The sequence below is a fragment of the Schistocerca gregaria genome, chromosome 2, assembly GCF_023897955.1.
Source record: "Schistocerca gregaria isolate iqSchGreg1 chromosome 2, iqSchGreg1.2, whole genome shotgun sequence".
Classification (NCBI taxonomy): Eukaryota; Metazoa; Arthropoda; class Insecta; order Orthoptera; family Acrididae; genus Schistocerca; species Schistocerca gregaria.
In genome coordinates this window covers 270,267,100-270,291,276 of record NC_064921.1, presented here as the reverse complement: position 1 = coordinate 270,291,276, position 24,177 = coordinate 270,267,100, and the positions used below count along the sequence as shown (strand labels likewise).

The 24,177-nt window shown below is 43.5% G+C and overlaps 1 protein-coding gene across 2 annotated transcripts in view; it reads left to right on the top strand.

Moving 5' to 3' along the window:
* LOC126336862 (uncharacterized) overlaps positions 1 to 24,177 on the top strand; it is a 313,200-nt gene that overhangs the window by 41,082 nt on the left and 247,941 nt on the right. For both annotated transcript variants that reach the window (XM_050000960.1, XM_050000958.1), the window contains exon 4: positions 1,213 to 1,402. In XM_050000960.1, the coding sequence (XP_049856917.1) occupies positions 1,213 to 1,402 (190 nt within the window). The remainder of the gene's footprint in view (positions 1 to 1,212; positions 1,403 to 24,177) is intronic.

Here is a 24,177-nt window from a genome sequence, read left to right as displayed (position 1 = left end):
CTGGAAATGTCTTACAATTTAAAACCTGGTTTCTAAATCTCTGTCTTACCATTATATAATCTATCTGAAACCTGTCAGTATTCCCAGGTTTCTTCCATGTATACAACCTTCTTTTATGATTCTTGAACCAAGTGTTACCTATGATTAAGTAATGCTCTGTGCAAAAATCTATCGGGCAGCTTCCTCTTTCATTTCTTCCCCCCAATCCATATTCACCTACTACGTTTCCTTCTCTTCCTTTTCCTGCTACCGAATTCCAGTCACCCATGACTATTAAATGTTTGTCTCCCTTCACTACCTGAATAATTTCTTTTATCTCCTCATACATTTCTTCATCATCTGCGGGTATAGTTGGCATATGAACTTGTACTACTGTAGTAGGCATGGGCTTCGTGTCTATCTTGGCTACAATAATGCGTTCACTATGCCGTTTGTAGTATCTTACCCGCACTCCTATTTTTTTATTCATTATTAAACCTACCCCTGTATTACCCTTGTTTGATTTTGTATTTATAACCGTGTATTCACCTGACCAAAAGTCTTGTTCCTCCTGCCACCAAACTTCACTAATTCCCACTATATTCTTACTTCAACCTATCCATTTACCTTTTTAAATTTTCTAACCTACCTGCCCGATTAAGGGATCCGACATTCCACGCCCCGATCCGTAGAATGCCAGTTTTCTTTCTCCTCTTTTAGTATATTAAATTCCTCTTCCTGTAAAGCCACAGGGCCCTTGAGATTGCTTACTATTAAGCATTCAGGAGATTGTTTTCCATCATTATATTGTTTTTCTTTGAGAGTTCTTCATGTTCCGGCTGTATTGCATATAAATCTTCTTTTATTGTATTAGTTTCATTTTCATGCAATGTTATGGAATCCTTTAATAGTTATCTACTATGCAATTGACACATTTACATCATTGCCATTGATCTCCTTTGTTAATGAATTTGTTAGTTAATTTCATGCACTTATCAATCATGATACCAACACTTGCATTCTGTAATTCTTACTGCCCGTATCAGTCCATATTACATACAGAACTATGTAGTGATACTAGTGAGTCCACTTCATTCAGCACTACACTTAATAATATCATTGTCATAAAATTTTGTAAACTTAACTCATGACTATTTTTCATTGTGATCTCATGTTGTAATTGTGAAATGTTTTCTTATGTCAGATAGGTAATCAATGGTTGTTTTGTTCCAGCTGAGTGGATTTCAGCCAATTTATGTGACTCCTGTAGTCAAAGAAAGCACAGCTCATGTAAATGAACTTGTTTTAAAACAGAAGAACAGTACTTCAAAGAAATCCTCATACAAATCTCTGGAAAAATCACAGAGGAAGAGAGGATGGGTCCCTATTGTAATCCCACCTGACCCAGCAAAGACATTACCAAGTATGTGTATAGTTAAATTTTATTTTTTATTGAAATCTTATGTGCTTTTATTGTGCAGACTTAAAAAAAAAATCTAATGATGTTATGCGTGCGCGAGGAAAAGATGACTATTTTCTGTGGATAATGAGAACTGCTTAGAGCTTTTTGCAGGGTAAATGAAGAGTATAACAAATGTTTCCATTAAAATATTTTATCATTTTGGTCAGTTTCCAAGTGAAGGTTATATTTTGGACAAGTTGATCCACTTTGACTCATTTGATGTTTATGTCCATGTATTCTGGTCGTGTACACTGTATAAGTAGAAGACCACAGTAAACAGAAACAAAGTATCAAGCGATTCATAAAGCAATTACAAAATTTAACATGGCATCACGAGCATTTGTTATGTCATCATCTAAACCTCAAAATAAATTTGATCCCATTCTGATCCAGCTGTAACCATTTAGTTGCAACGGTTTTGTAAAATGCATACTTTCTGTTTAATGCTGAATTTTTGGAAGCCTCACAAGTGGTAGTCTGTTACAGAAAGTTCTAGTTTGCATTATTCACTGCAAATTACTGTAGTTGGTCACTATCCCTTTCCGTATTCATCATCCTCAGTTTCTTAAACCACGTAATTAAAGTCTTTTGTTGAACTGAAATAATAATTACAAGGTTTTATAAATTTTTATGTGTCTGCAAAACATATCATTCCCTTTCCTTACATGTAAAATAACAATAAAAATAATAACTTTTTTTTAATAAGGGAAAAAACAAAGTTGCACAAACAATGATTTGTCTCTGTTCTGTTCAGTGTTCTCATAGTGGTCTCAAAATGGTCTGCATTTTAAGACTTTATTTGTAAAGAAAAAGATTTTCTCAGATGCCTTATCCTATATTGTCATTTTCCTTTCATAACCTGTCTCAAGAATCGCACACTTATAATTGTGCACTGATGGTCCATATTTGCTTCCTAAGTGAGATATAAGGCTACAGTGTTCCAAAGTGAAGAGAGCCTGTTAATTCCTGAATGCCTTGAGCCTGACAAGAAAAAATTTCAAAGTGTCTAATAAGATGGACAAATGCATTGTGTGTAGTGTCAGGGAAAGATGTCCAATCTGCTCACAAAACGTTTATCGTATTGATAGCAGTTCTCATAATACTAATTGAAATTCTAATCACTTTCTTGCATAGGTATTCCACGTTTGTTTCAATGCTCTACACTTCACCTAATGCGAAGAGTTAGCAAGAGTTGGGTAGGTTTTGGTGATCACTTCTAGCCATTTAGCTGTAGTATTTATAGGTAAAATCTTTCCCCGTGCATTCGGGGGTAAGAATAGGCCCACGGTATTCCTGCCTGTCGTAAGAGGCGACTAAAAGGAGTCTCAAACGTTTTGGCCTTGTGAGATGGTCCCCTAACGGGTTTGACCTCCATCCTTCTAAATTTTCCGAAGAGCGAGCCGATTGGGGAAGGGCGCCTTACAAGGAGCGATGTGTCCATCAAGCATTACCATCTCTAGCCAGGTTTGTCGTCATCGCTTAGCAGTCCCGCTCACCTACCATCTCTTGGGCGTGGATTTGTTCTTGGGTGCGGTTTCTTGCAGTCTGCTATGCTGTGTTGCTTTATGCGCCAATGACGATATTGGACTACATCACCTAAAATCCAGCACGGTAGCCAGTCCGTTGTGGTGGGGCCGCCATGTACCCTGTTGGTTGTAGCCCCCTGACTACACAGGGATCGCTCTGCTGATGCCAGCGCCGTTAACTCCCCACGTATGCCAAGGAGTAGATGCCTATCTCCTTGGGGCATTGGGACTCCCGGCAACGGCCATCCTGCCAGGTGGTCGTTGCTGAGGCTGGGTGGCGCCCGTGGGGAGGGCCCTTGGTCGGAGTAGGTGGCATCAGGGCGGATGACCCGCAATGAAGCGTGGTACATCATCTCTTGCTGGTGGCCAGCCGCCAGCAGTCTCTAAGCGTTCCAGGGCTCAATACAACGCAACTACATATGACCCCAAATCGTTCCCCTCCCTGGCTACACCATGGGAGGAACGAAAGACTAAGGATGCCAGCGAACCATACTCGCCCCGCTACCTGGTGTGTACGAGAGCTGATGGTGAATCCTTTACATCCATGAAGCCTCAGTTCTTCTTCGAGCACTTAGAGGACAAGTTCGGGGAGGTGGAGGGCTTGTCCAAAATGCGCTCGGGCTCGGTTTTGATCAAATCGGCATCCTCCGCCCAGTCCCGCCGGTTACTCGATTGTAACAAGCTGGGGGATGTTCCGGTTACAATCACGCCCCATAAGAGTCTTAATATGGTCCAGGGCATAATATTCCATCGGGACCTTCTATTGCAGTCCGATGACGAGCTTCGCGCCAATTTAGAGCGGCGAGGTGTTCACTTCGTCCGGCGCGTACATCGTGGTCCAAGGGATAAGCAGGTTGCCACCGGTGCCTTCATCTTGGCCTTCGAGGGTGATACTTTACCTGAGAAGGTCAAGGTGATGGTCTATCGTTGTGACGTCAAGCCCTATATCCCTCCCCCGATGCGGTGCTTTAAGTGCTGGAAGTTCGGGCATATGTCTTCCTGCTGTACTTCCAGCCTCACATGTCGAGATTGTGGACGCCCATCACATCCCAATACTCCATGTGCTCCGCCTCCCATCTGTGTAAACTGCGGAGAGCACCACTCACCTTGCTCGCCGGACTGCAGGATCTACCAGAAAGAGCGCAAAATCATGGAGTATAAGACCCTGGACCACCTGACATACACTGAGGCCAGGCAGAAGTTTGAACGCCTCCATCCTGTTCGAATGACTGCCTCTTACGCCGCGGCTACTACTGTTATGGCCCCATTGGCTCTCCCTCAGACTGCCACCTCTCAGAGCCGGAATGCTACACCTGCCCCCTTGATGGTGGGGGGCACTTCACTCCCTGCTGCTCCTGCACTACCTGCCTCAGGAGCAGCAACCCCCCAACCATCGGGGACATCAGTCCCCACTTCTAAGCTGGGGAAGCCTCAAACTTCCCCTGCTCGAATAGCACGGAAAGGGTCCCTTGGGTCCCTTCCTTCCCAGGTTTCCGCCTCTGGGAAGGGTGACGTCAGCCAATGGAAGAAAAGCAGACCAGCGGCTGATCGCAGGGCTTCCCGCTCCTCCTCCGTCCCGGAGACTGACTCGCTGGAGCCCTCCCAGCCAATGAAACCCAAGGACCAGAGAGACAAGACGAAGAAGAAGACCTCTAAGGCCAAGGACCACGCGGTGGCATCCACCCCACTGCTCCCTACAGGCTCTGCGTCCGGGGATAAGGTGGAGATCCGGGCGTCCGCTGAGGACCTGGATCTCGCCGGACCCTCAGACGCCATGGAAGCAGATTGTACTGGTCCTCCATCGGTGGCAGCAGGTGACCCAGTGGCGTGATCTGCCTCCTCGGCCCCTTCACGCCTTTTTCGGACATGGACAAAGCAATACTCCAGTGGAACTGCAGCGCTTTTTTCCACCACCTTGCTGAGCTTCGCCAACTCATCAGCAGTCACCCTTTCCTCTGCATTGCCCTACAGGAAACTTGGTTTCAGGCAATGCGGACCCCTGCCCTACGTGGGTATCGGGGTTATTACAAGAACCGGGCAGCTTATGATAGGGTATCTGGTGGAGTCTGCGTCTTCATCCTTAACTCTGTCTACAGCGAATGTGTACCTCTTCACACGCCTTTAGAGGCTGTCGCTGTAAGGATGTGGTCGCCTCAGCCTATTACTGTCTGCAGTTTGTATCTTCCGCCAGATGGTGATGTCTCGCGTCATGTGTTGGCTGCATTGATAGCACAACTGCCTCCTCCTTTTGTGTTACTGGGCGACTTTAACGCCCATAACCCCCTGTGGGGTAGCGCCGCGATTACTGGCCGGGGTAGAGATGTCGAGACTCTTCTCTCGCAGCTTGACCTCTGCCTCTTAAACACGGGAGAGCCGACACATTTCAGCGTCGTCCATGGCACATTTTCGGCCATCGACCTTTCTATCTGCAGCCCCGGACTTTCACCATCCATCCACTGGAGTGTCCATGACGACTTATGTGGTAGTGACCATTTCCCCATCTTTCTGTCACTACCACAGCGTCACTCTTCTGAACGCCCCTCCAGATGGGCTCTGAGTAAGGCTGATTGGGGCTTGTTCTCCTCTCTCGCCACTATCGCACCTCCTTCCCCTGACACCATTGATGCGGTGGTTCAGTCGGTCACCACCGGCATCGTTTCTGCGGCGGCATCTGCGATTCCCTGTTCATCCGGGTCCCCTCGGAGGAGGACTGTGCCTTGGTGGGCGCCCGAGATTGCAGAGGCGATTAGAGATCGCCGGCGGGCTCTTCAACGCCATAAGCGGCACCCGTCCTTGGAGAACCTCATCGTTTTTAAACAGCTCTGTGCCCGTGCCCGACGCCTTATTCGCCAACGGAAGCAGGAGTGCTGGGAACGGTATGTTTCCACCAATGGCGTCCGTACCTCTGCATCGCAGGTTTGGGCTAAGATTAGGCGACTCCATGGCTATCGGCCGCCTGTCTCTGTCCCTGGGCTTTCGCTGAATGGAGTGGTGTGTACTGACTCCGACACGATTGCGGACCGGTTAGCAGCGCATTTTGCTCAGTGTTCCGCATCTACGAATTACCCACTGGCCTTCCGCTCCCGGAAAGAGTGGTTGGAAAGTTGGAGGCTTTCCTTTCACACGCGCCACGCGGAGTCGTACAATGCTCCTTTCAGCGACTGGGAATTCCAGAGTGCCCTATCTGCTTGCCCTGATACGGCTCCTGGGCCAGACCGCATCCACAGCCAGATGCTGAAACACCTCTCTGTGAATTGCGAACGACGCCTTCTAGATGTTTTCAACCGCATCTGGGTTGAGGGTGTGTTCCCGTCTCAATGGCGAGAAAGCATCGTCCTCCCCGTGTTGAAACCTGGCAAGAACCCGCTGGAGGTGGACAGCTACCGCCCCATAAGCCTCACCAACGTTCTTTGCAAGTTGCTAGAACGTATGGTGAGCCGGAGGTTGAGTTGGCTCCTCGAGTCTCGAGGCCTTCTGGCTCCGTCTCAGGGTGGGTTCCGCAAAGGCCGCTCTGCCGTCGATAATCTGGTCTCCCTAGAGTCTGCCGTCCGTACAGCCTTTGCACGCCGCCAACATCTGGTTGCCGTCTTCTTCGACATGCGGAAGGCGTACGATACGACTTGGCGATATCACATCCTGGCCACACTTCATGGGTGGGGTCTTAGGGGCCCGCTCCCGATTTTTATTCAGAATTTTCTGTCGTCTCGTTCCTTCCGCGTGCAAGTTGCTGCGTCCCATAGTTCCTCCCGGGTCCAGGAGAACGGGGTCCCACAGGGGTCTGTCCTCAGTGTCTCCCTGTTTTTAATTGCGATCAATGGGCTCGCTGAGGCGGTGGGATCGTCCGTCGCAGCTTCGTTGTATGCAGACAATTTCTGCCTCTACTACAGCTCCGCTGGCATTGCAGTTGCTGAGCGCCAGCTGCAGGGCGCTATCCGCAAGGCGCAGCCGTGGGCTGTAGCGCACGGCTTCCAGTTTTCGGCCGCTAAGACCTGCGTTGTGCATTTCTGCCGGCGTCGCACAGTTCACCCTGAGCCACGCCTTCACCTTGACGGTGAACCTCTTGCTGTGGTAGAGACGCATCGGTTCTTGGGACTGGTATTTGATGCCCGGTTGACTTGGCTGCCTCATATTAGGCAGCTTAAACAAACATGATGGCGGCATTTAAACGCTCTCCGTCGCCTTAGCCACACCGGATGGGGTGCCGATCGGTCCACCCTTCTCCGGCTGTATCAAGCGCTGATCCAGTCCCGCCTTGATTATGGGTGTGTGGCTTATGGTTCGGCGTCGCCATCAGCGTTGCAATTGCTGGATCCCATCCACCACTGCGGGATCCGACTCACCACAGGAGCATTTCGGACAAGCCCTGTTGACAGCTTACTTGTGGCGGCTGGTGTTCCTCCATTGCGGATCCGGCGCGACCGACTTCTGGCCGCTTATGCTGCCCACGTTTGTAGCTTGCCAGGGCATCCCAACTACCGTCTCCTGTTCTCGCACTCGATCGTCCATCTTCCAGACAGGCGGCCCCGGTCAGGGTGTACGGTCGCGGTTCGCATCCGGGCTCTACTGTGTGGGATTGAGTTTTTTCCTCTCCCGCCTGTTTTCCGGGCCAATCTCCGTCTGCCCCCTTGGTGTGTGCGCCGACCATGCATTCGGCTGGATTTGGCACAGGGTCCGAAAGACTCGGTCCCTCCTCCGGCCCTCCGCCGCCGCTTTGTTGCTCTCCTTGCCGAGTTTCCCGGATCTGCCGTGACCTATACCGACGGTTCGATGGTCTCTGGTCGCACTGGTTACGCTCTTACTCTAGAGGATCATTGTGAGCAACGGTCGCTGGCACCCGGGAACAGTGTATACACTGCCGAGTTGGTTGCCATCTATCGCGCCCTAGAGTATATCCGCTCCCGCTCAGGTGAGTCCTTTGTCATCTGTAGTGACTCCCTGAGTGGTTTACGAGCTCTTGACCAGTGCTTTCCTCGTTCCCGTCTGGTGATGGCCATCCACGAGTCGCTCCATGCTCTTGCCCGTTGCGGCCGCTCCGTGGTCTTTGTTTGGACCCCAGGTCATGTCGGCATCCCGGGCAATGAGCGGGTTGACACGCTGGCTAAACAGGCAGTGAGTTCACCGGCTCTGGAACTCGGCCTTATGGAGTGTGATCTCCTGTCGCTTTTGCGCCAGAAAGTGCTTGGTGCCTGGGGTGACGAGTGGCGCACCCTGCCCACGCCCAACAAACTTCGGGCGGTGAAGGAGACGACCCGTGTGTGGCGCTCCTCCATGCGGGCCTCTCGGAAGGACTCTGTCGTCCTCTGCCGGCTGCGCGTTGGCCACACGTGGCTGACGCACGGCCATTTGTTGCGCCGGGAGGACCCACCGCTATGTCGCTGCGGGGCAGCTCTGACGGTGGTCCACATTTTGGTGGACTGCCCGCTTTTAACAGGACTCAGGCAGATGTTTGCGCTGCCTGATACCCTCCCTGCCCTTTTATGTGATGACGATGCCATGGCGGACCTCGTGTTGAGTTTTATTCGGGCAGGGGGTTTTTATCGTATGATTTGAGTGTTTGTCCTTTTATTTCCTGTATTGACTTGGGCCTTTGGCCTGTGGTTTTAAACTGTGGGTTTTAATGTCATTTGGTGGTTGGCTTTTCCTTATTTTCATGGTCGGCCAACCACCTTCACACTCGGTGCGATTTTAGTTCCGTTTGTCTGGTCTTTGTCTGCCTTTCTTGTATTGTGTCGTCCCTTCTCTCAGTTCTCCGTTTTTAACGACTGACAGTTTTTATTTCGTGTGATTTTATCGTGGAACAAGGGACCGATGACCTTAGCAGTCTGGTCCCTTCAATCCCACACCCAACCAACTTTCCCCGTGCATATCTTCAAACTTGTGACTGATTTGTTCAAGGATTTTTGATTGCATAGGGTGCATAGTAGTGGACTGGATTAATCATTGGTATATTCTTCATGAGTGAGAGTAGGTTGTTTGTCCTTTCCTAAGTAGCTTGTTTGTATGTAGTAGACATAGATGTATCTGTAAATTTTGCAATCTGCAGCAATATAAATCAGTGACCTTAACTCTGTGAGTTGAAACATTTGGAAGATATTTTCTGCAATGCTTCCTATGCCTTTCCTAAGTTTCTTCCTTATATGTCTTAGGAATAATATTGTGATGGTGGTACGGATTTTTGAGTTCCAATGTACCATTGCTTCATGGGGTTGCTGTGTTGAGAAAATGTAATTCGAAGAAATTTAACCTCCAGACATGGCACACCACCATGGAAATTACTTGTCTTGCATATTTTTCAGATATTGGTAGGACTGCAGCCAGGGGTGGTGGCATAGGGGGTGGGGGAGATATGGGGGCTGTAGCCCTTCCCCCTTCCCCCCCTTGACACACTTCTAGAATCTCCCATGACTGCAGCTACATGCTTGAGCTTGGATTACACGTTAGCATTGATTTGAAAAGTCATTTGTATCCTTTCTGGACATTGAAGATTTTTGATCCTTAATGTCATTTTGATTGATCGCATCTTGTGCTACATGGGTTCTAAAATTTTGCTCTGATAACCATGTCAGAGAGCTTTGTTTGTGATCTGTATGCAAACCATGGGTGCCACCAAATAGACAAGTTGAGTTCCAGGTCAATACAAACTGATTTGTTGATCCTTGCTTCACTGGATACTTGATATTTGTTGAGTATATCAGCTATGCAGCTCTCTGATTGTTCATCATTTTAAATTAAACTTAGATCATCAGTTTTTGTGTTTTCACATAATATTTTTTTAGCTGCTATCAGCAGAAGACATGCTTTGTTGGTGCTGCACATTTTAGCAATTTTGACTGAGATAAACTCACACTCCAGTGTTCTTTGGTATGCCAATGTAGAAATGTGCTCAGAAACAGCTCACTTAAAAAATTCGTGCAATACACACATTTGTTTTTATGTGAAAATCATCTTCTGAATTTTTCTTTGTGCGAGTCCGCATGTACAAGATTCATGTGCCAGATTTCAAGTTCTGGATTCACATATTTTACTGTTCACATCATTTCTGTATAATCTTATATTGATTATATTAATGCCCATTTGTATTGTGCTATATGGTGAAATTTAGAATATTGGTGAGTGTCGTTTTAAAATTTTTGAGAACAGTAGGCTTACTCTTGTTCAAAACATTTATTCTCTGGTTTCATTATGTAATTATATGAGAAAAAAGCTATTTTTGAGAGCCCTCACAAAAATATATTTTTCTAAGTTAGCAGTGTGTGTGTTTTGGATGCCTAACTTATTTTGCAGCAAATCAGTATTTGTGGTTCACAGCTAGAACCAAAGACTACATCATCCCTGAATTTCATTGTATCTCAATGCAAATAAATACACATTTTTGAGAATTTTCAGAAGCTGCCTTTGTCATTTGCATAATCTGTGAGTAATTTGTAGTAAATTGGCACTCATGATTCAGTTACAGTAGCAGATATTCTATCCAACGTACTGTGTTACATCTAGTTTTTCATTAAAGAGTGGTAGCCTCTTATATTATCTTCATTTATGATAAATTAACTCTGTTTTTGAGTTTTCTAACAAGTTTAATTAACTGCAAAATGTTTTAGGGAGCTACTAATTTCTACCACTGGTTTTTGTGTTGCCTTAATGTAAGTCTTGTTTTTGTGTTTGCTTCAGTTCTTATAGGGAATTAGCAACTTTTTAGCTCAAAAGATTAAAAGATAATCAGTAGGCTTAAATTAAAGTAGTTTGTTCACTGCCTAGAAATACATTGTACCAGCCAAAATGCAACACCACTGTGGCTGCTGTTCTCGAACACGGGATGAGTTGGTTGATGTTCATAAGCAACTGGAATCACCCTGACTGCTGTAAAGTGATTGGTAGCTGCTGCAAACTGGTGTGTTGGAAGAGCTCCTGAGAGTCACGTACCTGTGATATATGTACCAGACGTACTTCAAGTACTATCCTCTCATGTGGATCCTGTTTCCTCTGCAGCAAGTACACAATCTTTCATTACTCATGCACTTGATTGCAATTGGCTTGTCAGTGGTAGATCTAGGCACCCTGTATGGGGTAGGTGGGAACCAAGAGGACTCGTGGTGTTGTACCAATCCCTTGAGGTACTGTCTTTAACTGAAACTGAGGCAGTGGGACTCAACTTCATCTGATTTGGGTAAACCAGTTTTGCCTGGTATCAGGAGCAGGCAATTGCAAAAGGGTAGGGACCTATTAATTGTTGGCAATTCAAACATACGGTGAATGATGGCACCCCTTAGAGAAATGACAACAAGGGACAGGAAAGGACACCAGGTGCACTCAGTCTGTATGCCTGGGGGCCTCATTCAACATGTTGAAGAGGCTGCTCCAGCAGCTGAAGCGAATTGGATGCAAGCAGCTGCAGATTGTCGTGCATGATGGAACAAATAATGCCTTTTGTCCATGCTCCGAAGTCGTACTTTGGTCATTCCAGTGACTGGCAGAGAAAGCTGAGACAACCATACTACTGCGTGGAGTTTCAACAAAGCTCACAATTTGTTACATATTCGGCAGAACAGATTGTGGCTCTTTGGTTCTGAGATGAATGGAAGGACTGAACCAGAGACTTTTAAGGTTCTGTGACAAACTAGGCTGTGACTTCCTGGACTGGTGCCATAGGGCTGAGAACTGCAGTGTCCCCCGAAGTGGGTCAGGTGTTCCGTATAAGTCAGAGGCTGCTACTCAGGTGCGGCTTGCACGCAAGGTCTTTTTTTTAGAGTAGGTGATCTCATCGAATCCAAATAGCTGTAGGAAAGCCGAAGTATCAGTATAACATCGAAAGAACTGCCTCCCACCGGTGAGAGTATTAAAATCCTAATGGTAATTTGCCGACTGCTCCTGAAAATTAATGAAGCTCACATAATACTAGGTGCAAAAGCTGTTTGATACCTGAAATTGGTAGCATTCAGATTTTTGAGGAAAATTAGAGTGTATATGGATAGGATAGGCCAAGGGGAAATTGAGGTGGGGTATTTTTTGCAGTAGACAAGAAACCCAAATCCACTGAAATAGAAATTGAAGCTGCATGTGAGATTTTTGGGCAAGACAGTATCAGGGGTGGGCATGAAATGGTACGTAAGTTCCCCAATCATACTGTAATCATTGGTGCAGACTTCAGTCATCCAACAATTAATTGGGAAAATTACAGTTTTGGTAGTTTTGGGCACATCCTGTGAAACATTACAAAATGTCATATCTGAAAACCACCTAGAACAGGTAGTTCGGGACCCCAATCGGGATGTAAAAATATATTGGATCTAATGACAATAAGTAGACCGACCTCTTTGAGGATGTCCACATCAAAACTGGTATCAGTGACCGTGACACGGTTGTGACAACGATAATTTCCAAAGCACAAGGAACAACTGAAACAAGCAGAAAGGTATGTATTTTCAGGAAACTGAATAAAAAATCAGTAGTGCCATATCTCAGTGAGGAACCTGAAACTTTTAGCACAGGGCAGGAGCATGTAGAGGAACTGTGGCTCAGGTTTAAAAGAACAGTTGACCATGCACTAGATAGATATGCACCCATTAGAACACTTCATAATGGGAGAGAACCTCCATGGTATACAGTCACTGTAAAAAAAAAAAAAAAAAAAAAAAAAAAAAAAAAAAAAAAAACTTGGTAAAGAAACAGAGTACTGCATAGGGCTGTAGACAGAGAGATGCTGAATCAAACACAAGAGAACAATGTTTGATGCATTGCAAATATTGCCAAATGATATTTAACAAAACCCAAATAAATTCTGAGCATATGCAAGAACTATTAGTGGTACTAAAGTTAGTGTCCAGTCCTAAAGTTAGTGTCCAGTTCCGAGCAAATGAGACAGGAACTGAAATTGGGGGTAACAAAGCAAAAGCTGAAATATTGAACCGTATTTTCAAATGTTCCTTTGCAAAGGAAAATCCAGGAGAATTGCCCCAGTTTAATCCTCATACCACTGAAAAGATAAATAAAGTATCTGTTAGTGTCAGTGTAGTTGAGAAACAGCTGAAATCATTAAAATGGAACAGAGAATTAGGGCGTGATGGAATCCCCATCAGAATCTATACTAAATTTGTGACCTGAGTTGGTCCATAAAACTACCATATCGATCTGTTGTAGAATCTTAGAACATATTCTGAGCTCAAACATAATGAGATATCTTGAACAGAATGACCTCCTCAGCATCTACTAGCATGGATTCCAAAAAACATCGATCGTATGAAATCCAACTTGTAGCTTTCTTGCATGACATACTGAAAGCTTTGGATCAGTCAGGTAAATGCAGTATTTTTCGATCTGGAAAGCATTTGACTCAGTAGCACAGCTATGTTTATTGTCAAAAGTATGATCGTATGGGGTATCAAGTGAAATTTGTGACTGAATTGAGGACTTTTTAGTTGGGAGGGTGCAGCATGTTATCTTGGATGGAGACCCATTTTCAGATGTAGAAGTAACTTCAGGTGTGCCCCAGGGAAGTGTGTTGGGACCCTTGCTGTTCATGTTGTGTATAAATGACCTTGCTGACAATAGCAGTAGCAATGACAGATTTTTTGCAGTTATCTATCATGTACTGTCTGAAAGAAGCTGCATAAATATTCAGTTAGATCTTGATAAGATTTCAAAGTGGTACAACGATTGGGAACTTGCTTTAAATGTTCACACTTCACAAAACGCTAAAACACACCACGCAATGACTGTAATATCAATGAGGTGTAATTGGCCAACTCTTAGAAATACCTACGTATAACACTTTGTAGGGTATGTAATGGAATGATCATGTAGGCTTAGCTGTCGGTGAAGTAGATGATAGACTTCTGTTTATTGATAGAATACTAGGAAAGTGCAACCAGCTTCGGAATTTGAGGTTACACTTCTTCTTCTTCTTCTTCTTCTTCTTCTTCTTCTTCTTCTTCCTCCCGCAGTTGTCCTGTGTATCTTGATGAGCGGACTATCCAGGAGTCGGGGTGAATGGAAAGTGCCTTACTCGGTGGCTCACAAGTTGTTGGTTAGTCAGAAACCTTTTGTCCTACCATCTCGTAGTACTGTTCTTGCTGCATCTAACTCCATGAAGGACATGGCCATGCTGACATGCAACTTCAAATTTAGCACCACGGTTGTGAAATTGCCCAGCATCATGACAGTCTTGTCTCCTGCAGCTGTGCAGCACACCACCAAACTTTCGCTGAAGTGAAGTCACTAGCTACACAGCCGGCAGGCTGGAAAGGACAGAAGGAGTACTCCCATGAAGACTTCCTATGTTCCTACAGCCAACCAACACCTGAGTCTTCCTCTGCCAATTGGAAATGCTCCAAGAAGTCAAAGGAAAACGGCCTTCTCCTTCGCCAACTCAAAGATTGTCTTCGATGATCACCACATGATACCCTCGCCCAGGTGATCTCTGTCGCCAGTGGGCACCATCAGCTGTTTTTCTGCCCTGGACTCCGCAGGCTGACTGGAGGAGGATTCCGACGCTTCTGTATAGCTAATGGAGCAGGATCCTCGTGCCTCTGTGCCCTGTAGCAGCGAGTCTTCGAAACCAGGCACTCGGCAGCCGCCAAGGTGACACACCTTCAGTTTTTCCTTATCATGACTCTTCTCTTATGGAACATTTGCAGTCTTCGATCAAACAATGAGGATTTCCGCTTGCTCTTAGAATCACAGTGTCCACTTGTCCTCTGCCTTCAGGAAACAGAGTTGCGTCCTCACAACCGCTTTGAGCTCTCGCATTTCTTCCCGGTCCGTTTTGACCTCCTCCCAAGGATGGCATTCCATCTCATGGGGGAGTCGTGCTGCTCACACGGAATGACGTTCAGTCACCTCATTCTCCTGACTACCCGTCTTCAAGCTGTTGCAGTTTGCCTTTTCCTTCCTCATTTGACCTTTCCCTTTTTATTATACACATCCCTCTGTCATTCGACGTCACCAGGGCAGACTTCCTTCAGCTTATTGGACAGCTACCTTGCCTCTTTCTACTGCTCAGTGACTTTTAATACACGCCATCCACTGTGGGGTTCTCCTACAACCTGTCCAAGAGGTGCCCTCGTGGCTGACCTTAATCAGCGTAACCTTTTCTGCCTTAACATAGGAACATCCATGTTACTTGCAGGCTCCACGTGGACCTATTCCCATTTGGACCTATCCTTCCACATTGCCCACCTTGCCCACCATCTCGAGCATTCACTTTCTCTGACACATGCTCAAGCGACCGTTTCCCATGTGCTATTCGTCTGGTGACTCCTACCCCACCTACGCACACCCCAGTGGCAGGTTATTCAGGCTGACAGGAGGCTTTACTCCTCCCTGGTGACCTTTGACAAACAACATTTCCCCAGGTGTGATGACCAGGTAGAACATCTTACAAATGTTATCTTACTGTCGCAGAACATTCCATTCCTTGCACTTCCGCTTTACCTCGCCTTGCAATTCGCACTCGGAGATGTGCTCTCCGTGTTTTTAACCATCATTCTACAATGGTAAACTGCATTCATTATACGTAATTGTGTGCACAGTGTCATCACGTTCTTCGGGATAGCAAAAATGCTAGTTGGATTTCATGCACTAGTTCTTTTAACAGTTCCACTCCCTCATCCATCACTTGGGCCAACCTCTGATGGCTGTCTGGGACAAAGATCCATTCCCAGATTTCTGGCCTGATGGTAGCAGACGATGTCATTGTTGAATCTATTGCTATCTCCAACACCTTGGGTTGCCATTTTGCAAAGATTTAGAGCTCCTCCCACTATCACCGTGCCTTCGTCCATCGGAAAGTAGCTGAAGAAGTTCGGGTGATACACTTCAATCCTCAGAACACGAGTGCTACAATGCCGCCTTTACTATGCAGGAGCTAGATCATGCTCTCGCTTCATCCTGATCCTCTACCCAGGGCCAGACGATGCTCACATTCAGATGTTGCAGCACTTTTCTCTTGCAAGCAAGTACTTTCTGCTGCACACTAACAACCACATCTGGGCAGAGGGCACATTTCCCAGATGCTGACGAAGTCACCATCATACCCATACCTATGCCCAGTAAGGACAAACACCTTCCTTCTAGCTATGTTTGTAGAATGTATGATTCATGACCAGCTGGTATGGTGGCTCAAGTCTCGCAATTTACTAACCACTGCACCGTGTCGATTTCGAATGTGCCATTTTGCAGTTGACCATCTCATCTCTTTGTCCACCTGTCATGAGTGGTTTTCTGCAGAAATTCCAAACTGGCCACGTTTTTTGATTTGGAGAAAGCCTACGGCATCTGCTCAACACGTGAGGCTTCCATGGCCACCTGTGCTGTTTCCTGCAGGAATTTTTAAAAGACACCTTCATCCAGGGAAACGACGTGCCTCAAGGTTCCATCTTGAGTGTCGTCCTCTTTGCTATCGCCATTAACCCTATACTGGCCTGTTTCCCGCTGGGCACTTCTGTCTCTCTTTTTGTTGAGGATTTTGCCATTTATTGCAGTTCTCAAGGACCTCTCATTGAGCGTCGTTTTCAGTGGTGTCTCGATTGTCTGTGTTCGTGGAGCATCAGCAGTGGTTTTCGTTTTTCCTCTAACAAAACCATTTGTATGAATTTCTAGTGATGTAATTGATTTCTTCAACCATCTTGAAATCTTGGGCCTATTGCTCTTCCGTATGTTGAGAATATGAAATTCCTGGGAAACTTCCTTGATCATTCCATGTCTTAGCTGGCTGCCCGCTATATGCGGTCCCTTAATGTCCTACCTGTCCTCAATGGCACTAACTGGAGAACAGATCGAACCACCTTCCTCTGTTTGTATCAGTCCCTTGTCCATTGGAAACTAGTCTATGGGTGTTTCGTTTATGCATCTGCATGTCCATCCCTCTTTCATCGTCTCAGTACTATCCACCATCCCGTCTTCACTTTGGCCTTCATTCGCTTCCTAAGGACACTACGCCAGCCTTGCTCTATCGTATTCAGTTTTTCGAACTTTGCGCAAAATTTCGTGATGCTACCTACCTTTGTGTACACTGGTGGCTCTTGGACAGACCATGGTGTTGGGTGTCCCCTGTCAATGGCACTGACGTTTTCCGATGCCAGCTTCTGCCAGTATTTACAGCAGAGCTCTTCATCTTGTATCAGGTCATGCAGTGCATCCGGTGACAAAGGCTTTTCAATTCCGTCATCTGCCTCGACTCTCTCTCAGTGCCCTCCTCTCTCAGTGCCCTTCAAAGCCTCTGTGTGTTGTACACTGTCGATCCCTTAGTACAGTGGGTCCGGGAAAGTGTCACTTACGTACTCTTGACAGAGCCTGTGTGATGTTTAAGTGGGTTATTGGCCACATCTGTCTGACTGGAAATGAGGCCGCTGAGACTGCTGCCAAGGCTGCAGTCCTCATACCTCAGCCTTCTAGTTCTTACATTCCCTCCGATGATCTCTGTGTTGCCATTTGTCTCCAAGTGGTGTCACTTCGGCATCGCCACTGGTTCTCCCTTCATGAGAACGAGCTCCGGGTTATTAAGCCTCTCCCAGTGGCTTGGACAACCTCCTCTTGGACTTCTCAACATGAGGAGATCATTTTTGCTACTTGCGTATCAGGCACTGTCATTTTAGCAATCACCATTTGTTAATTGGTGCTCCCCACAACTTTGTACTCATTGCGCTTAACCTTCAGCGGTCTTCTATTTCCTGACAGAATGGCGTTTTTGTAACCACCTACACTCTCGTTTGTGTTTGACGTCTGAATTATCAGCCATTTTAAGGTACAACACGCAGCCTGCCAACCACATTTTACTTTTTATCGTTCGTGGCAATATGCTGAATGGCATTTAATTTTTAGTTCTTGACCTCCCTTTCTCTGAGGCGTATTTTAGACCTTTCTCAGTGTCCCTGGTTTTAGCTGTCTTCTATTCTGTCGATTGGGATTAATGTGTAGTCATTTTTAACTCCTCTCTTTGCCTTCACGCTCTACAGTTCTGACGTAGGTGTGTATGGCCCTAGTTGTTTTGCACCCTAAAACAAAACAAACATCTTTGGCCCTAATGCCAATGCCAAACTTTTTGTGTGCTTTTCTTTTTCAAGCTAATAATTTTAGCCTTAATATGTCTTATCTCAATAAATTATTTTGTCTTAGCATTCCTGCACTGTATAACTGTTGCAATACCAGAAAGTAATATTCAACAATATTAGGGGAAGGATTGATTGCTACTTACCAACAGGTTGAATTTTGAATGAGAAGTGGGTTATGAAATTCTTCAGTGTGGAAACTGAAGCAAAGGAGAAATAGAGATAATGAGTCAGGGGGCAAAACAGTGCGTACTTCAATCATTGCAAACTCTTGGTTTAAAGTTAATGAAAAAAGGTTGTGGGTACAGTGGAAGATTCCAAAAAGATGGTTTAATCGTAAGATGTGACTTTCGAAATACACAATAAACCATTTCCAGCAGCAGGTGGGGCTGTGACCATAATTTATTAGTTATGGAATGTTGACTAAAGCTGAAGATACTACAAATATATAGGAAACTAGAGAGGTGGGACTGTATAATTAGAAACAACCGGAGATTGCTGAGACTCAGTGGGAGCATTAGACAACAGTGAATTGAAATGAGGGAAATGAAAGACAGTGAATGGGTTCCTCTGAGAGATGAACTAATTGAGGTGCTAGAGGAAAAATTTGGAAAGAAGACAAAGCTCAGCAGAAATTCTTGGACAACATCTAGTATATTAAATTTAATTTATGAAAATGCTGCAAATGAAGCAGTCAAAAAGGAAAACAGATGCCTAAAACTGAGACTGATTGGAAGTATGAAATGGCAATGGGCAAATGGCTAGAGGAGAAATGCAAAACTGTAGAAACATGCATGTCTTTTGAAAAGATAGATGCCCACCTATAGGACAATTAAAGAAACCTTTGGAGAAAAGATAAGATGCTGTATAAAGGTAGAAAGAACAACTGTAAATCCAATGCTAAGGAAAAAAGGGAAAGCAGAAAATTGAAGGAACAGACAGAACAGCCATATAAGTGAAGGAAACATGACAATATTAAGAAAAGGAAGTGGAAGTGATGAAGATAAGATTTGTTATGCGCATTGAATTATCTGAGTTGAAACAAAGTACTTGAAAATGTGTACACAACATTAAAATATCTGGTGAAATAAACAAGACCACAGATTAAGTGGGAGAACTGAGGAAACACAATGACATATAGACAAGCAAGAAAGTGGTAAACATATAAATTAAAGAGAAAAAGTTCACTTCAGAAAACAGTGAAGTTACCGAGAGTTGGAATGGCTGGCTAGTTCTTACCTTCAGGAGGTGAAATTCCAATAATGCTGATAGACAAATGTAATTCCTAGATTTTGGAACTATCAGTTTCTTCTCCTGGGAGGAAAGGTGGATGTTTTGAATATTTAGAATGGAGGGGCAAGTCACGGCAATCCCAGAGATGGCAGAGGCCCATCCATAGGTATATTTTCTTTTGCCAGTCTTTTACATCTTTTTTTCTTTTCGACAACAGTGTGATGATTGGTGTCCATGATAAGCATGATTTGTCCATACTTCCAGTTTCTGTTTGACAGTTTCATTTAACTGGGTGCCATACTCATTCCTGTGAGTTTGTATAACTTAGAGATTACGTTTATATTTGACATTAATGTGGTGTTAAGCAGTGTGTCTGCAACATCTAATTGTTCTTGCTAGATTTCCTTAGGCAACCATCATCATACTAGTACATGTCTTCAGTGCTGTCATCTGTTCTGAATTCTGTTTTGACTTTCTCATTGCCTCTGCAACAGACAAGTCCATCAGCAGAAATGACGTCTTGCAACATTGTCTTACTACCTTTTTAACACTAATTTCCCCTTTCAGTTGTTCAGGTATATTATGCCACTTCACTTCTTGCGAATATTGTGAATTTCTCATCATGGATGCCTCTGAATTTTTTATGTTAAAACTCTAAAAGCTTTTTTTTAAAAAAATAAAACAACATTATTAGCATCATACACCTTTATTCTTCATGTCTACATATTTATTTCTCGGGATAGTTACCCTGGTGATGAACGCATTTCTCCCAATGAGAGATCAGTTTATGGATACTGTCAGTATGGAGTATTAGACAGAGCCACAACCTCATCTCTGTTTGCATTGCTCCATCACTATCAACATGAAGTCCTTGAGGGCGCTCTTTAAGTTTTGAAAAGGGATGAAAATCGGATGGGGCCAAGTCAGGACCATATGGACGATTATCGATCAGATTGTTGCAGATGTCATAGTGCTTGTGTGTGGTCAGGCATTGTCATGGTAAAGGAGAGAGTGGTCCATTGTGGTCAAACTCTTCAGAGTCAACACTCGATTACAGCTCACTGTTTCTCACACACAGACGTAGTTCAGCTACACTGTGCCATGTTAGACGCTACAATTCGGAGCCCTCAAGCAGCAGAGGGCTGCAAGTGTGTAGACATAAAGAATAAAGATGTAGAATGTTATGCCCTTGTAGAATTATGAACATCATTTCTAGTTCACTTGGTGAAAGGCTATCCGTACATCTGTGAGAACAAAAAGTTATGTCTTTCTAGAACTTTCTTGTTGTTCCTCTGTCTCATGTCATCTGGTCTCCTCTTCTGTTAAATGATTACAGTATTGTTAAAGAATGTGCACTATAATGTGGAAAGATCTTGCAAAATATTAATAATTTACCCTATCACTGAAAAGAGCTGAAAACTATAAAATGTTTTTTGTTGTATGTAATCTATTAAGTAAATTGCATACAAGTTTTTGTTGGGGTACAAAGTTTACACAATCTCTGGGCTCACTGGTGTTGCCAGGAAGCAATTGAGAATCATATTACATGGGCTTTTTATTTTTGAGTCACTGTCAAACATGCATATTAATCCATTCCTTTCTTATTTCGATACATTCATAATTACAATTGGCTATTTTGTGATATTTACTTCTACAACAATTAATCTTGCTGTTGACATTTCCCTGCGTAATTAATTATATATTTGAATCAACCAGTTGAAACTCCAGGTAGGAATATCAACGATGTAGGAAAAGACAGATTGCTACTTACTATATAGAAGACATGTCAAGTAACAGACAGAACACACACACACACACACACACACACACACACACACACACACAGACAACCACCAACTCCAGTGTCGGGGGCTGGCATTCCAGCTCAAGAACATGTCAAGTAACACACACACACACACACACACACACACACACACACACACACACACACACACAACCACCAACTCCAGTGTCGGGGGCTGGCATTCCAGCTCAAGATGCTGGCGTTCCCTGTGTGTGTGTGTGTGTGTGTGTGTGTGTGTGTGTGTGTGTGTGTGGCCAAAAGCTTTATGTGAGTGTCTTTTAATTGTGTCTGTCTGCAACTTGATGTGTCGTCTCTACAGTAAGTAGCAATCTGTCTTTTGCTACATTGTTAATTATATATTTGACCAGCTTTTCTGATTTTTCTTAATATGTCGACTGATGCTAGGTGGTATATGGATGTTGTATAGTACCTGTCAATATAAATCCTTAAAATATTTCACTTCATGGAAGCAAGGTCATACTTTCCCCCAAAACGTATCAGTTGCAAAGAATTTCCTAATGAAATTCCACCCAGCACTATTTACACTAAACTCCATTTCTGTTGCACATACTTAAACAACAAGTAATAACATATATTTATTTCACAAAATGTGGTTGATACTATTTAATTAAATTTTTACACATTTGTAACGCTCTCATTTATTTTGAAACTAATCAAATCGACCAAACTAAGAACAAAAATTAAATCTTGATGTTCTTGCAAAGTCTCCTGATCACATGAAATGAGTCAATGTAATCTTAAAACAATAGATAACAGAATTTTATTTATCACATTATAACTTATTTTTAGTTTTACTGTGACAGTGGTGTACTTAATGAAGAAAAGTTATTTCGATCATCAGTCTAATGACCCCTAAAGATTTTCTCCTCTGTGCCAGTCTCTTACTTTCACAGTAGCAGTCAAACTCAACATCCCCCGTTACCCATCTTATACATTTCAATCTCTGACTTTCCTAATCATTTTTATAATGTACTGTTCCCTCTGGCACTATGGGTGCTAATCCCAGTTTTATTAATAGCTTGGCCTGTCATTAAAACTACTTCCAGGTAGCAATTCCCTAACATTCCTTACCTCGACATTTCTGCAGAAAACCTCATTTCTTAGGTTAATTTTCATTATGTAATAATGAGAGTAGGAATTTTAGGTGCAATATGTAAGTTAGAAAGGTGGAAAGAAGGTGCTATAATTTAATTGAAAAAGATGCAAATTTTAAATGTTAATATTTGTACAGACATCATCAAAACTGGTTTTACATCTCATATGACCCAGTATACTCTAATAAACCTACCTAAAACAAATCCCAGAATACAATTTTATTACAATCCCATGTCCAGAAAACTGTTAAAACAGATAAAATTTAACATTTCAGTGTTATTTTCAGTGAGGCTACATCTCGAACACCTAATTAAATACTAAAATGTAAAAAAGGATCATTTATCATCAACATATATAAGTGGTGCATATTTCATTTGCAGTCAGTAATTGAAATCCCAGTTTGTTCCAACATATTCAACTTTTTTTTTAAAAAGCTCTGTCTTAGTACCTGCTTTGTAACACCCTCCAGTGCTTCCTTCACATCCATCAGAAACACCCATTATTCTTCTTTCTGAGGACATTGCCCAATGTGGTAAGAATTCAGGAACTTGGAAGAGGAAGATCTCTATTTTCAGCAAACATTTGTATTCTAGCAGGGCCCTTTTTTAGTGATTTTATTAGTGCAAAACAGAAATATGTTTGCTCGTGAATATTTCATGTAGAGCTTTAGAAACTTGATGCACTGTGTGTGCAATGCAGGCCACATGCTTTAGATTACAGTACATGGGTTTCAGAGTGGCTAATGCCAGTAACATGGAAGATGCTTGATATGTAAGTACTAGCCACACTTGATCATACTGTATTTCTTCAGGCCATAATACAACACATGCATCATTGAAACTTTACATCTCACTAGCAATGTTGTTTTATTAAGAAAGTGCATCAACAAAAGCATGGAATTCACTTGGTGTCTATTTAGGGGTCTACTAAAATGTTTGGATCACATCTATTTTGCTTAATACTTGTTTCATCTAGTTTACAATTTACTGGATTTTTAGCTATTACTTGCCTAATCTGGTGTAACTTCATACAGAGGCTGAAGATATGATTTTTTATAAGGTTCTGTCATCTGGAACAAACTTCCCAGTATATTTCTGCATATGTATTTTCATAGTAGGATTGTTAAGCTTGGAGAGAGGAATACCACATGCCACAAATGTCTTTGTTGTCACAGTAGAAAAAAAATCATTTCTGTTTCTTCAGTTTCAAGAAGCCATTGTCTCACTAATGAATTGTTGTGGAACTCCACGTGTACTACAATGTAGTTCCTTATTCTTACCATGTTTTGTGCTGGCCGTATGCTATGTAACATGATTATATTTGTTTTTCCCATCAGTTGTTATTAATATATCACAAACACTGCATGTGAGAACAGACCATTCACTCTGAATACAACCTGCACTAAACTGCTTTGCCATTGCATGTATTTTTCCAGAGTTCACTCCCTGTTTCAGTATATTTGATTACTGGTGCTGACAACATATAAAAATGGCAGAGCCCCACAAAGTCAAAACATTTGTAATACTAACAAGGTCAGTAGGCTAATAGTTCAACAGTCACTCACCAGGTTGGTAGTTGTATCCCCATTAGCTCAGTTTTGGGAGCCAGTCTTAGAGGTGAACTGAGGAACTACATAAAACCAAACTTTGGAGATGAAAAGTCTCCATTTTCTGCACTTCATAGGAATTTTAGTTTTTTTCTCATTTCTTAGGAATAAAATGTAGCTAAAAAGCAAAGAAAAATATTTAAAAAGTGGAAAGAGGTGTTGACATTAAGAAAAGGTGCAAAAAGGTTCTTGCATTCAGAAAAGATGCAATCAAAACTGTTATAGATGTTCATTTAATGTTTTCTTCGTAAGACAAGCTAATTTGGGCATTTTAATAGGGGGTAAAAACAAGTTCAGCACCTAAAATACCTAGCACTGGTGGTAACAAATTGTGAGAACAACACAGTTGGTTAAATCTGCTATCAAATCACAGCACTATGTCACTGGATCAAAAGTCAAATGTAATACCA